Source organism: Pseudorca crassidens, chromosome 2 (genome assembly GCF_039906515.1).
Source record: "Pseudorca crassidens isolate mPseCra1 chromosome 2, mPseCra1.hap1, whole genome shotgun sequence".
Lineage (NCBI taxonomy): Eukaryota > Metazoa > Chordata > Mammalia > Artiodactyla > Delphinidae > Pseudorca > Pseudorca crassidens.
Genome location: NC_090297.1, coordinates 32,565,522 through 32,581,610, shown reverse-complemented (window position 1 = coordinate 32,581,610; position 16,089 = coordinate 32,565,522). Strand labels below are relative to the sequence as shown.

General features: G+C 42.6%; 1 protein-coding gene and 1 pseudogene across 3 annotated transcripts in view; one reads left to right on the top strand and one right to left on the bottom strand.

Annotated features, from left to right (window-relative positions):
* Positions 1-1,069: 1,069 nt before the first annotated feature.
* SMAP2 (small ArfGAP2) overlaps positions 1,070-16,089 on the bottom strand; it is a 47,674-nt gene continuing 32,654 nt past the window's right edge. For all 3 annotated transcript variants that reach the window (XM_067725653.1, XM_067725656.1, XM_067725654.1), the window contains exons 5-10: positions 9,679-9,765; positions 8,554-8,635; positions 7,399-7,508; positions 6,213-6,369; positions 5,439-5,755; positions 1,070-2,399 (exon numbers count right to left, since the gene is read on the bottom strand). In XM_067725653.1, coding sequence (XP_067581754.1) covers positions 2,274-2,399; positions 5,439-5,755; positions 6,213-6,369; positions 7,399-7,508; positions 8,554-8,635; positions 9,679-9,765 — 879 coding nt within the window. In that variant the 3' untranslated portion in view covers positions 1,070-2,273. The remainder of the gene's footprint in view (positions 2,400-5,438; positions 5,756-6,212; positions 6,370-7,398; positions 7,509-8,553; positions 8,636-9,678; positions 9,766-16,089) is intronic.
* On the top strand, positions 10,269-12,466 carry LOC137212412 (polypeptide N-acetylgalactosaminyltransferase 1 pseudogene; annotated as a pseudogene).

Here is a 16,089-nt window from a genome sequence, read left to right as displayed (position 1 = left end):
CATACCATCCACACCCTGATGACTCCCAAACCAATACCTCCACCGAACGATTTCCAACGCAGACGCCTACCTTTGCTCTCATTTTTTTCCAGATCTCCACACGATTGGCTCCTTATTCAGGTCTCAGTTCCAATGTAACCTCCTTCTGACTGTTCCATCCAAATGGTCCCATATCCACCCTCTAAACTTGTCTTACCTTGTATTATTACTACCTGAAATTAAATAATTTAGTTACTTGTTTATTGTCCATCTCTCCTACCACTCTACCCCATGAGATCAGGGAGTTTTGATTCAGTGCTTCATTCCAGAGCCTAAGACAGTGCTTGGCACATTGTAAGCACTTGTCAAATATTTGTTGAATGATTAATACCTAACACATAATGACACACAATATGTGCTAACATTTGAGTGCAAAGTGCCCTGTGTGCTAAATGCACCACAGGAATTGCTTCATTTTACCTTAAGTATTACCATGAGTCCCATTTTACACTGAGACCCAGGGGCTGAGTAGCTTGCCCAGGTCACAGAGTAAGAAGGGATATGAACACTGGCAGTCTGATCCAGAGCTGACTTTCTTAGCCACTGTGCTATCCTCTCACTTACACCTGGAAGTATTCAAAAGGTGTACTCCAAGGAAGGGTGGGTGTGGGCTCAGCTTTTTATTGGCTGGGGGCTGGGGGGGGAGTGCTTCTAGTTCTGATGTTCTGGGACTCCAGTAGGTACAGAAATCCAGAGTTCCCTCCCTCACAACTCTAGACACCCCTGGAGAAAGGCCCCCTTTCTGACTGCCTGGGCCTGGTCCTGGCCCCTGGGTATGTTCTGTACAAAGTTTTTTGTTTTTTAATGGAAATACAGTTGACTTACAATGTTGTGCTAATCTCTGCTGTATAGCAAAGTGACTCAGTTATATACATTCTTTTTTTATATTCTTTTCCATTATGTTGCTTATCCATCCTAAATGTAATAGTTTTCAAAAATACGGAAAGTGAGGGAACTGCCCCTGGAAAGCAGAAAACCTGCGTGGAACTCACCCTCCTCCAAGAGGGACACAGTGAGAGCAAGCGAGCGGTCCTTCCCTGCAATATTTATTAAGGAATTTACACATACACAGGAGAAAGGCAACCAGGAGTTGTGATTCCCAAAGATGAAATCTTTTAAGCAAAGTTTTCTTGTTTTAATTTTCAAGTAGGGTGAACGATGACTAAGAGGAAAGCTGCCCAGGCACTCTGCCTCATACACCTGGACAGGTGGGGACACAGAGCAGCCTGGACACACCGGCAGGAGAGAGCAACTGGCAGGGCGGAGAGGGGAAAGGAGGACGGGAGCTACCAATGAGATTGTACCTTTTTTTAACTAAAGAAAAACTGGCAACAGTTTTAGGCTGTTGATAAATTAACTCCTCTCTGTTGCAAACCTAAAACTAAAAAAACAAAATCAAAAATACCCAGAGCAGATGGGGAGGGAGTGGGAGGTGGAATACACACACACACACACACACACACACACACACAAGCAGTACACATGTTAAGCTCTGCATTCCCACGGGAGGGGTTGGTCCTCCAGCCGCAAAGTCAGATCCTACTGAAGGCAGGATGGAGGCAGGGAAATGGGTGTGTGTTTTTGTGGGGAACCTTCGTAGAGTCTTTGGTGTTAATAAAGGCTGGCCGAAGCAGCAAGTCCTGAAGCCTCAGATCCAGAAAGCAATTCAGGGCAAAGTAGAGTCATATTTTTGCTCGTCCTCGTAGGAGGGCGTTTGCCTCATGCCAGGGCTAGGGCCAACCTGCTCTAAGACTCAAGGAATATTTAATTTGATTTCATTACTTTCTTCATTCCCGTAAGTCAGGGGAGCATGATGCCTCTGTTTTCACCTCAAATTTAAACATATGGAAATAGCTTATCAGACCTTTCTGAGTCTGATAGGAGGTTTCACCTGGTGGGAAAGGTGCTCAAAGGTGTGCACATTGATCCTGCTCTAAGTGCCTTCTGCCAACAGTTGCTAAGGTGCTGGTACTAGGAGAGGACCAGGGCTGAGGCTGGGGAGGGAGTCAGGAGAGCTAGGGGACAGGCACGACAGAAAACAACAGAGAGGTCGGCGTGTTTGGGATGTGGCTGGGCTGGGCAGAATGCCAAGTCCCAAGTGACGGATTGAACAGTTTCTAAACCAAACAGAGAGAGGTAGGAAAGGGGATGGAGGTGGGGGAGCAGCTGGGGAAAGAGGAAACACGGGGAGAGAGGCGGCTGAGGAGAGTGGTAGTCATCCAGGTGCGTTGTGTTTATTTCCACATCTGAGGGCTGAGAGTCTGATTTGCTGCCTGTCCGTTCCCGCCGTTCATGGACTGTCCATAGCTCAGCATGCCGTTGGCGCCACAGAAGTTCATCCCAGCCATCTGCTGGGTCATCTGAAAGGGAGAGAGGAGACTCTCAGACCAGGCTGTGGGCCTGTGGCCAATTAGAGCAACAGGCAGGGAAGGAGTCCTTCCGCCTGCGGGGAGGGGAGAGTGAGACAAAGGGGAGCTCTGTCGTGGTACATAACTGCCCTGAACCCTCTCGGATCATTCCGAGGATACCAGACCACGAAGATGAAGGCCTTTCCAGAAGGGAGATGTTGTCTGAGACTAGTGCTCAGTAAGGGGAAGGGGGAATCCTGGAGCGAGTCAACATAAAAGCGGCATGGGAGGTTAGTCTCTCTCTCTTTTCCAATCTCTCATCCTGAAAAGAAGGGGCCTGTTGTGAACTGGCCGTGGCCAACCCTGAGAGTATAAAGAGAAGCCTCCACGCTGGTGCTCCTGTCTTATCTCCAGCAGAGTCATTACTGACAGTGTCAGGGAAAGTACTCCAGCAGAGAGAAGAAGAAGAAAAGGAAACTGGACGATTCAGAATGAACAAAGGAAGGTAAAAAAAAAAAAAAAAAAAAAAAGACCAACATGTCTTCAGGACTTCAGTGTATGAGAAGGGAAATTGCTGGGAGAAAAGAGTCGGTGGCATCAGGCCTGGGTGGGGTTGGGGCCTCTTTATGAATTCAATTGAAAGCCTGGGCTCTGGCAGTGAACAGAAGAAGCTATTTCTCAAAGAAAAATGCCTTAAATTTCCCAAGCCTGGTCCATTTTCTGTTTAAGTTCTTTTCCTTTAGGAGAAGGTATAACTATTTTCCTTCCGCCAACTTTTAAAGAAAATTTCAAATTTACAGAAAGGTTGAAAGAATAGTACAATGAAACCCATATATCGCTCCTTAAATTCACCAATTGTAACATTTTTGCCTTATTCGCTCTCTGATATATACATATGTGTCAGCTTTTTAAAATTTTTGATGGGCACTGAAAATTGCACATATCGTGACATTTCACCCCTTAATAAGTCAGGAGTCATCTCATAAGAAAGAATACTTTCCTAGAACCACATTACAACTAATATGTCCAAGATGTTTAATATTAACACTATATTCTAATATACATTACGTTTCAATTTTACATCTCTTTAGTCTCCTTTAATCTAGAAGAGTTCCCCCGCCATTTTTCCCTGACACTGTTTTAAGAGTCCAGGTTGGTTATTTTACAGAAAATACTTCAATTTAGATTTATCTCATGTTTTCTTATGACTGGATCCAAGTTAAATATTTTGGGCAAAACTTTTATGTAAGTGATAATGTGTCCTTCTTAGTATAAGATACCAGGAAGCACATGAAATTAATGTGCCCCACTGTTGATAATTCTATGTTTGATCACTTATCTAAGGTTGTATCCATCATATGTTCTTTCACTGTACTTAATAAGTAATCTGAAGGGTATTTCTTTGAGAATGTGTGAATACCCTGTTCTTTCTACAATTATTAGTTGTCACTCTTCAGCAAAGAAGGCTTTCCCCCCTTCTATCCCACACCCACTTTTAAAAAATATCACTATGGACTCATGGATTTTTTTTCTTGTCTACAGAGTCTAAAAGTTTACTGGGATATGTTAGAGTTGACCATTCTGAGTCAATTTTTCCAGATACACAGTGGGTTCTTTCAATACTATATTCAAGTCTTTTATTTCTAAGAATGGTTTTGTATTATAGTTTTAAATATATTAATTCTGTCCCACTATTTTGTCTTTTTCTTTGGGAGTCTCCAAATATATTTATGTTAGGTCTTCTTTGCCTAACTTCTGCATTACTTTCTCTCTGATTCTTATTACAGCTCTCTATATTTAGTTCTCTTCTCTGAGCTGTTTCATGCCTTTCCTCAATGCCAAATATATTTTCAGTTGAATCTATTCTCCTTTGACTAACTTGTAATTCAGTCTATTTCTAAAATAATTGTGTCATTTTTCAATTTGTTTCCTGAGTTCAGTAAACTTTCACTTCACAACTTCCACTTTTTGTCCATTTTGCTTGTAAGTTTTTAAATTTCTGATTCAGGCTGTTTTGTCTTATCTGCAAGTGTTTGTTATAGGACATTTAATTCAGATTGGTGGATTGTGTAACAGTTTTCTTCTACTTCGTGACTGCTTTTGGGGAAGAATTTCCACTTCCTGAAATGTTTTGATTTTTCATTTTCTTCTCATGGTAGTTTTGTACGAATGTCATCTGCCACTTTCTGTTTAGTTTGTAGTGCTCTATTTTTCCAAATCAGCAATAATACAGACAAGTGAGAGGGTCTGGGCAGACTACTAGATTTGTTAGTACAAGAGCGCCCTCTTCTGTTAGTATAGTGAAATGATTATTTGGTGTGAAGGAGAATGGTGGATCTTCTGATTTTGTGATTCTCTTTTCCACTTCTCATTTCTTACTTCCCCTACGCCACCAGGTCTCCAAAGAGCACCCCCTCCTTCTAGGTCATCCCCATCTCTCCTAGACACATGCTTTTCCGAAGCTACCACCCATAAACCTATATATTTCAAGTCCCTTGTTTTTGATTCTCCAAGTAACCAGAGTTCTACTCCACCACGTCTCAGACCTCTTCTCAGCATGTCTCTAATCAGGACAGGGCCTTCCCTTTCTAGGGGGTGATTTTATCTATGCTCTGTCACCTCTAGCCCCCTGCTCCCTCTCCTCTTTTCACATGGTCTCTCTGTGATGCTGGCTCTGCTGGATTTCGGTGTTTATGTGCCTACTGTCATGTAGTTTGAGGTTTGTAGTATTCTATTAGATGCGGTAGTCGTGAGTTATGGGTGCTTTTATCTGCACTCATTGTTTCTCTGTATAGGTTGTTTTGATGAATGTGTGGAGAGTTTTAGAATTAGGCAGTTACCCTTATTCTACAGGAACCCAAAATGCCTTAGAAAGTCTGAGGTTAGACAGATCTTCTGTTAAAAAAATAAATAAATGAAGCAAACCTGAGAATGTCTCTGGCAATATCTCATTTACACTGTAAGGATTCAAAGGGTAAGGGAGAGACACTAAGTGAGACAGACTTGAGGGAGGCTCAAAACTCTTGTGCTGAGTGAAATGGAGCTGCTTACCTGAGTAAGGTTCCACTGCAGCTGCTGAGCTGGCTGAACCCCATACATAGTCTGGGGCATAGCTGCCATGCCTGCCATGTAGCCAGCCTGCTGGGTGGTCATCATTCCGTTTGGCACACCCATCATGGATGCCTGCATGCCACCCATATAGCCTGCAGGCATGGCCATGGGGGCAACCATACCAGAAGCTCCTGGCTGAGCTACCATGCCTACTGGTGGGGGCATCATGCTCCCCATTAGGCTGTTAGGAGGTGTAACCCCAGGGAAGCTGGGGTAGGCTGTGGGATATGCCATCTGAGCAGGAGCCATGAACATTGCTGCCAAGAAAACATACATACAGATCTGTTAAAGAGGAACGCGTACAAGGTGAGTACAAACTCTCACCGGCTGCTCCTTTCCAGCTAGAATTCCTCAGGATTACTCAACTCGGAATGCTCTTTTACACAGGAAAACGGTTAGACAGAGCCCCTACAGGACTTGCTATGGCTTCCAGCGGGCTGCTGACCCAGCCACTTCCCCTTTAGGGTCCAGATCCGGACCCTGGGTCAGACTTCACAGAGCTGTGATGCCAGACCCCACGGAAGTATGGCTCTGAGTTACGTTAACCTCTATCTCCTGATACTTGGTAGCTTCACAAGGAATGTCATGTTCAGGTTTGTTTGGAGTGTGATGTCCTGGCCCCCAGAGCAACTGCCCCTGTCACAACAAATGATTCCTGCATGTAAGGCCTCACGTCTCTGTCCGGCACATTGCCATGACCCCCACGAACTCTACCTTGGGCAGGCATCTGAGGCGTCTGGGATCCATACAGTGAAAGGATGGAGTCTTTAGAGAGCTGCTTCTTGCCTGTTTCTTCTGATTTGCTCCCTGGCTCTGGAAACAGGTTTAGGTTTTCGGGAACACTCCCCGCGGTTGGCATGGAACCTACAACCTTAGGGCAAAGAGGGAGGGGGGTGGGGATTGGAATGGTCCTCATGGGGGGTCTCTGTAAGGACCTCCCACATCTCTCTGTCGCTTCTAACATTTGCAAAAGAATTTGTGGCTCGAGTTAATAGCTTCCTGACACTTTTACCATACAAATATCTGGAAACACCTGATAGTTAAGCTCTGGTACAATTCTTTGTTCTTTAGCAAAACAATGTGATTTGGTGGAAAACTAACACATAAACAAATAAAAATGACCTACAACCGATGCATCCAGAGAGAACTGAACTAAGATCCCAGTGCCACCACTTACTAGTTGTGCAACAAGAAACTAGTCACATTAACTTTTCTGAACTAACATGTCCTCATCTATAAAAGATCCATTTTGCAGGGTTGTGGTGAGTATTTTAGTCTTTTTTTTTTTGCGGTATGCGGGGCTCTCACTGCTGTGGCCTCTCCCGTTGCGGAGCACAGGCTGCAGACGCGCAAGCTCAGTGGCCATGGCTCACGGGCCCAGCCGCTCCGCGGCATGTGGGATCTTCCCGGACCAGGGCACGAACCCGTGTCCCCTGCATCGGCAGGCGGACTCTCAACCACTGCGCCACCAGGGAAGCCCTGTGGTGAGTATTTTAAATCATAAATGAAATATACAAAATGAGACACAAAGTCACCTAGCACTGTGCCTGTTGTACACAGCAGGTATTCCACACACGGTAGCCATTAAAGGTTTCAAGTCTTTCCTACTTACAAACTCTCTGGCAATAACTCAGGCTGAGGAGCTGACCTAGAGGATCAGCCTTTACAATCTGACACACCTTCAACAGAAGTCCACTCAAGGGGCCCACTCTTTTGGGGCAGGAGACAACATGGAATGAATAGTAATCTTAGGCTGTAACAGAGATGATAGCGTTAAGGGAAGAATCAAGAAAACCAAAGTCCAATTCCACCAAGGAAGCATGACTTGGTTCCATGATTAAGTTATCAAAATCACCCTTTCCAGAATGCCCTTTAATCCTGAGGCACCCACAAGACTCACCTTTCTGGAAACCGAAGAAGAGGGAGATGGAACAGAGGCCAAAAGATCTAAATCCTTCTCTAGGGTATTACTGGTCTTACTATTTGCAATGGAGCAGGACACAGGAGCATCTGGAAAGACAGATCAAAGTTAAAACGTAGCACTGCTCGTTAAGCCCATTCCTTCCTTCTATTCTAGACACAAAGCAGCGAAGGCCCACATGCTCCATCATGGACCCAGAAATCTATGCTCTGGAACCACCCAGCTTGGATGGGGCATCTCACAAGAGGCCTCACCCCACATTCCCCAGAACAGTCTGGAGAAGCCTGTAGCCCAGCTTTCAGGCAAAGGACAGCAGAAACCCAGGCTTGAAGGCTACGTTAGCACCACCACAAGGGGGCTGGCTGGCTCCTTTCGGGCTATTTGAGGAGCAAAGCTGTGTAGGACTCATTTTCAGAGAGAAATGAAAAGTACAGACATTAGAAGCCGAAGTAGCCAATAACCTAAATCAGCAGGAATGGACTGAAACAAAGTATAGCCATCAGTACTGTGAAAGGTAAGAATAGGCTCTTGTTTCTGAAAGGGGTAGAACCACTAGCTCAGGGTTTCAGAAGTTTGGAGGAAAATCATGATCACAAGGTAATGGGCCGTCTCAGAAACAGGATGCACCTGGAAAATGAGAGGGATGGGGGCAGGGCACACAGGTGCTGGTTTAGTGAAACTTGCTAACGTTTAATGAATGCTTAGTTTGTGCTGGGCAAGGAGCTAAGAGTTTTAGAGGCATTATCTCTTTTAACCCTTCCAACATCATCTTTGAAGTAGACTCGTATCATCCTTACTACATAGGTTAGGAAAGTAATGTTTAGAGGTTGAGTAAGCTACCCAAGGTCACATAGATAGTAAGTGGCAGAGTTGGGACTTTGGCTTCAAAGGCCATGCTCCACCACTACTGTACTTAACCACTACTCTATCACTGTACATTTTTCACAGTACAGTGAAAAATGAAACACCTCTTAGAACAACTGCTCAGATGTAAAACAACAGGAAGAACACGAGGGAACAATCTTAGTGATGAAGCCACCAACTGAAGAGTCCCATCTCTACCTATCTTCCCAGGATCACAGAGAATTCATCAAAATTTGTATGATTATGGGAGTGGAAAAGTCTAACTCTTACCAAGGCCCAACAAATCCATGACAGGTGCTGTGGATTTCGGGGAACATTTCCGAGGTAGCTGTAGATCTTCTTTTTTCTGTGGCTAAGGTGAAAATACGTTACAGAAAAAAATAAGCAGGTGTTTTTGAACCTTCTATTCTCCTCTCTACTGTAAAGCCACAGGGATTCTTGTGGCATGGTTGCTGTTATTCAAAGAGAGTTACCAAAGAAACACAACTCAGGAAGTATCGTGTGAAAAAATCAAGTCAGGAGGCACAGTGCAGAAATCAAAGCTAAAGTGAAAAACAAAGCTGTCATCTGTGCTTATTTGGCTTTCTGAAGAGACAGATCTTTCTGAAACCAAGACAACCACAGATCAGGGTATCCAACGGGAGCAGCAGTTTCTGGTCCCAGGAAAAGCCAAGAATAAAGGCAGGTGTCCGACGGTACAAGAGCCAGCACATCTCCCAGTGATTAGAAAACCTTTAATACCGAAAAGGAGCTCAGTTAAAGGTTACCTAATTCACTCTGCCAGTATCACTAAGGAATGTGTTCTGCAGACAGTGCAATTCAGAATGATGATAAAAGACTCTTCCTTAAGCAAATAGTAAAAAGTCCTCTTTCCCAAGAATCTAAACTCCTATAGTGGAGCATCTACTACCACTGCCACAATATGTCCTGTGGGAAAAGAAAGGTGTCTACTTCCATATGACAGAGAAAGAATACAAGAAGGGATGGTTTAAAATGGATGAGGATAGCCTGGCTTCTGGACTGTCCTTAACCACAACAGGAAAACGAGGCAAAGAAGGTCTAAGGAGAGAGGGACTAATGTAGCCTCTGCTCAGAAGGTGTCACAGAGCCTTGGCATTCTGCCATGAAACGTGCCTCTTGCTCAGATGGGACAGATGCATTTCCTAAGCTCCCATCTGGACCCCAAAAGAAGTGTTACAGAGCAGATCAGGCAGCAACAAGGCAATGAGAAAGCAGCAGAAATGTCAGCGGGTGATCTAACCCAAACGTGGCCCCCCTTTAGCCCCAGGTGCAACGGTGCGATATGCTATCAACACCACCCCATCTGTCCCCTCCACATGTGAACACGCCATGTGAACAAGGCCGTCCACACAGTGCACATACTTCCCCACTTACCATTTTAACTTTCTCAAAAACAACAGGTTCCATTTTTTTCTCCGGAGCTGGTTCGCTCCCTCTTTTCCACTTGTCATCTTTTTCTTTCTATGATGATTTAACAAAACAAGACAAAGAACAGGCCCCATGGTGACTAACAGTTCAACAAATTATAACCTCAAATGGCCCAAAAGGACACAAATATCCCTACTGAATCTGATGTAGGAGTCTGACAAACTCGGGGTTTCTTGGTGTGGGGCATGAGCGTTGGCCTCTTCCACCCTCGCCTCAAGACTGCAAGAGGCATCTTTCAAATTTCTTAAGCACCTCCCTCCTTGTTCTGTCTAACACACTTATGACCGCTAGTGTGCAGATGGGGTTATCTACAGGGGTTAAACCATTTCACCGGTTTTGCTGCCCCCTTTTGACCCTAGTTTAACTTGCTCAACTTGGCACAGGGGTGAATACTGTTCATCTTACTCGGCATACAGCCTTTGTGATTTTCTAACTTCCATCAGAAGTTTTCTCCCACTTCATCTCCTTTTTTAAAAATAAGAAAATAAACCAAGCTTAAAGATTAGAAAAACAAAAACCAAGAAAATAAGGCAAAAATGAGTAAAAGGATTCAAGTATCCCTTTTAGGGTGTCCTGAATGCATCATCTGTATAAAACCAAAAAGCACATCAAAACCAGAATATTAGAAAGTCTTTCTCAGTTTTTGTTACTTTCAGAGGCAGTTTCATAATACTTTCACAGATTATACCGTTACTGGTCACATTTTTATCATCAAATCTCAATGCATAACAGAGCCACAAAGTAAACAAGAACACAGGCATATAAAAGGAAGTAGAGGCGGCAGAGGCGGGGCTCGCGTCGGGCGAGCCGCAGGCAGTGGTCGAGGAGGCGAAGCGGCGGACGGCAGCCCGACAAATAGCGCCCGCGCTGCGGCCCACGGGACCGCGCCGCGACCTCCCGGGCCGGCGCCGAGGAGCGCCCGCCGCCGCCGCCGCCGCGCGCGTACCAAGGTTATGAACGTGATTTCTGATGAAACTGGATTGGAATAATTTTCATGATTTTTGTGTATTTATATATATTTTAAAATTTTGCATTTGACTTAAAGTGCCGTGAGAAAATCTGCGTGTTGCAAGGTGGTGCTAGCCACCTCCTTGATTTGGGTGCTCTTGGATATGTTCCTGCTGCGTTACTTCAGTGAATGCAACAACTGTGATGAAAAATAGAGAGAGGACTTCCTGCTGGGGATGTTCTAGAGACAGTACAAAAGCCTCATGAAAGTCCTGGAGAAATAGGGAAACCAGTCGTCATTCCTACTAAAGAGGGTCAAGAAAAGATGAAAGACATGTTTAAAATCTATCAGTTCAATTTAACGGCAAGTGAGATGATTGCACTCAACAGATCTTTACCAGATGTTAGGTTAGAAGGGTGTAAAACAAAGGTGGATCCAGATAATATTCCTGAATACAAGGAATATTATCACAACAAGTGTGGTGATTGTTTCCCACAATGAGGCTTGGAGCACACTTCTGCGAACTATCCATAGTGTCATTAATCGCTCACCAAGACACATGCGAGATGAAATTGTTCTAGTAGATGAGGCCAGTGAAAGAGACTTTTTGAAAAGACCTCTAGAGAGTTATGTGAAAAAATTAAATTACCAGTTCATGTCATTCGAATGAAGCCATGCTCTGGATTGATCAGAGCTAGGTTAAAAGGAGCTGCAGTGTCTAAAGGCCAAGTGATCACCTTTTAAGATGCTCACTGTGAGTGTACAGTGGGGTGGCTGGAGCCTCTCTTAGCCAGGATCAAACATGACAGGAAGACAGTGGACTATCCTATCATTGATGTGATCAGTGATGATACTTTTGAGTACAAGGCGGGTTCTGACATGACCTATGGCGGATTCAACTGGAAGCTTAATTTTCGCTGGTATCCTGTTCCCCAAAGAGAAATGGACAGAAGGAAAGGTGATGGAATTCTTCCTGTGAGAACACCTACAATGGCAGGAGGCCTTTTTTCAATAGACAGAGATTACTTTCAGGAAATTGGAACATATGATGCTGGAATGGATATTTGGGGAGGAGAAAACCTAGAAATTTCCTTTAGGATTTGGCAGTGTGGAGGAACTTTGGAGATTGTTACTTGCTCACATGTTGGACATGTGTTTCAGAAAGCTACACCCTACACGTTTCCAGGAGGCACAGGGCAGATTATCAATAAAAATAACAGATGACTTGCAGAAGTGTGTATGGATGAATTCAAGCATTTCTTCTATATAATTTATCCAGGTGTTACAAAGGTAGATTATGGAGATATAGCACCAAGACTTGGTCTAAGACGCAAACCCCAATGCAGACCTTTCTTTTGGTACCTAGAGAATATTTATGCAGATTCTCAGATTCCACATCACTATTTCTCTTTGGGAGAGATACGAAATGTGGAAACAAATCAGTGTCTGGATAACATGGCTAGAAAAGAGAATGAAAAAGTTGGAATTTTTAACTGTCATGGTATGGGAGGTAATCAGGTTTTCTCTTACACTGCCAACAAAGAAATTAGAACAGATGACCTTTGCTTGGGTGTCTCCAAACTTAATGGCCCAGTCACAATGCTCAAATGCTACCACCTAAAAGGCAACCAACTTTGGGAGTATGACCTGGTGAAATTAACCCTGCAGCCTGCGAACAGTAATCAGTGCCTAGATAAAGCCACAGAGGAGGATAGCCAGGTGTCCAGCATTAGAGACTGCAATGGAAGCCAGTCCTAGCAGTGGCTTCTTTGAAATGTCACCCTTCCAGAATTCTGAGACCAAATTTACAAAGAAAGAAAAAAATAAGGATTGACGGGGCTACCTCAGCATCCATTTCTGCCACATTCTTAAGTAGCAAAAAAGGAAAAGTGCTTTCCTCCTGTAGGATGTAGGGTTTATCAGCCATTAAAACTTAGACTGCTCTTGCTTTCACTAGCTGTGAACCGGCCCTCCTGTCCAAGGATACGAAACTACGTAGTAGCAAGACTGTGCACACTGATGTTTACAAGATTGGAAGAGTCTTCCATCAAGAATCATTGTAGGGCTTCCCTGGTGGCGCAGTGGTTGAGCGTCCGCCTGCCAATGCAGGGGACGCAGGTTCATGCCCCGGTCCGGGAAGATCCCACATGCCGCGGAGCGGCTAGGTCCGTGAGCCATGGCTGCTGAGCCTGCGCGTCCGGAGCCTGTGCTCCGCAACGGGAGAGGCCACAACAGTGAGAGGCCCGCGTACCACAAAAAAAAAAAAAAAAGAATCATTGTAAAGAATATTCAGACTGAAACAATCTACGAAATGTGATTTCCAGAGAGCTGTACCTTTTATGGTTTGCTTGCACATCAGTAATTTCTGCTGAATATGCTGTTATAATGAAGAGACGTTCAAGATTTTTTTTCTGATTAGAACTGGTAGCCAGTGTATTAAATATTGATATAAAAAAATGAAAAAGAACTGGAACCAGATTCAGAATCACGAAAACATTTTTATAACAATTAAAAAAACTGTATTAAACAGGGTTTAAAGGAAATTAAAACAGAACTATGAGAAGTACAATTTGTTATAGTATCAAATTTCTATATAGATTTTATACCTCAGTGGGGAAAAATAACTGATTCCGATGACATTCATTCTGTTTTCACCTGTGATAGTCATGGATGCTTTTCTTTTCCCTTGGGGTGCTGAAATTGAGCTGAAAAAGTGGCTCTTTGAACATAGTTTTAATGCTTTCTACAGTTTTTTTAATTTAGTTTGTGGGCTGTTGGAATTGTAATTTTTAATTGCCTTCAAAATATGGAGATTTAAAATAACGTCTGGTCTCACTGAACAAGTTTGATATCTCAGTTGCTCTTGGGTCAACTGGCTTATAGACCTTCTCTCATACGCACAAATTTCTTATTAGATTTTCAACTTCCTAACTTGATTCAACTGATTATGCTTAATACCCAAGATTCATACTACTGTACTACAGATTTTTCGCAGCAATAAATCTTCTGTTCTTTGTTTATGATTCCACTCAACAAAAGGCCTGTAGAAGTGATTTATTATTTGGAGATGATACATTTGATGGTTTTTTGGAAAACTTTTTTCACTCCATACTCAGATGTGCTTCATTGTCAAGTGCATATTTACATTAGGTTCTTGAATTGTAATGTTGATCCGCTGCTTTTTTAAAAAATAAAATTTGACTAAAAACAAAAGGAAGTATAGCATACACATGAAAAATGGTCAGCCCTGCTAATGATCGAAAAGTGAAATTTAAAATTCATTTTGGGGGGAATTCCCTGGAGGTCCAGTGGTTAGAACTCTGTGCTTAACATTGCTGAGGGCCCATGTTCAATCCCTGGTTGGGGAGCTAAGATCCCTCAAGCTGCAAGGCATAGCCAAAAAAAAAAAAAAAAAAAAGCACTTTTTGAGGGAGAAAAATCTTAATGATAATATCTAATATTGGTAGGGATTGAGTAAAACTACCACTCTTACCCAATGCTGAGAAGACAGTATAAAATAGCACAACTTCTAGAAAGTATATTGGTAAAAGTACAAAGAGACAAATACTGAAACCCTTTACCCTAGATAATACGGTATTTTGTAATGTATCTTAAGAAAATAATCCAAAACATGGAAAAGGTTATATACACCAAGAACTTCATCCCAGAATTTTATATGCTGAAGAAAAACTTAACCTTTATGCCACAGGGGAGAATAGTAAAATAAACTGTGATCTAGTTACTCACTGAATAAGAGTCAACAATTACAAGTTGTGAAAATTAACAAGTAACGTTACAAAAAAAATGATCTGTTAAGTCGAGTGAAAGCAGGAGACATTCTATATAACTGTATTATAATTACGCCTCCAAAAAGTAGGAGAAAATGGGGGAACACACCAAAACGATAATCATTAGTAAAGATAAGAGTAGGCATGGATTTTCCACTTTAACTTTCATATTATCTATAAAGTGGTATTATAATCATGAAGAACACATGCAGCTATGTCTGTTTCATGCATAGTGTAATGCTTTAATACAGAACACTATTTCTTGAAGTTAAAAATGTCTTATCTGTCCATTTAAAAAGAATACCCTTTAATTAACAAAGCCAGTTTCTTTTAGATTTGATAATAAATGCCTTCACTTAGCAAATATTAATTCTTGGCATATAAATCTTTGCAAGAGTATTTTTTAAAAATCTAAGTACATCAAATAAAAAAGTATGAAATAGCTCTTCGGCACATAGGAAATATTTCCTTCCTAAATGAAAACATTCAGTGAGTAAAACAGGCTGCTTTCATGGGTACGGTACACCAGCAACCTAATTACGAATGAACACTATCTATCTCCATATAGCTACTCTTTCCTCTTCTCCCACCTTCTGAATTATCTCAGATACCTTTTTCTGACCTTGTCTGATTTCATATGGTCTGGTACAATGAATAGAGCTAAGGAAACAGACCATAGTTTTCTACAAGTGAAAGGAAACGTTTGTGCTTTGGTTTCAAACTCTTTTTGATGATGCCATCCAAGCCATAGCTGTGCACTGGGTTAATTCTTTCTTGGGACAGTTACAATAACTTCCAGGTCCCTTTTCTGGATGACTGTGAGGTAAGAGTCCTTCATACAAAGTTGAGAAGGAATTATCTTTACCTAACTACACGTATTACCCTGCACTTGCCTACATTGAAATTCACCTCCCAGTTAGTGTCCCTTTTCACACAAGCTCAAAAGATCAGTCTGGAGCTGATTCCAATTAGCTTGACTTTAAATTACCTGGAAGGGCTTAGAGCCCTGTGTAAACTTAATGATTTCACTGGCTAGTACATCTTCCATTAAAATAAATAACAGATAGAAGATAGAGGATAGCTAGATAGGTCCTTGGCTAGAACTGGAGAATCCCATATTCTCCATACTTCCTTGGTTAGAGAAACAGTTAATTATTCCAAGGCAAATTTACTATAGAGTCTTGTCAAAGGCTTTTTGAAGGTCTAAATAGTCATATTGATTGGTTCCACTCTAGTTGTCATTAGTCAGGCATATTTTCTTCTTCCAGAAACCGTGTTGTATTTCCTCCCGTATGTTATACTTGTCCAGTTATCATACACTGTATTTCAGATTCTAACTACACGCCTAGGATGAAAAGTGTACTTGGCAACTGGGAGTCTCCTAAAACCCCCTCTCAAGAACAAGGGTCCCATTGGCAGTCTGTCGACACACTGGAAATAATATGCTGGTCAAACTGAAGGAAACTCTGGTGCTTTAATTACACCTAATTTTGTTGACGGCATTTACAGCAAAAAAATGCACGCACACACACACACACACACACACACAGACACACACACACAGACACACGTGTATATACATACGCACACATATTATTCTGTTTGGTCTAGTATGCCCAA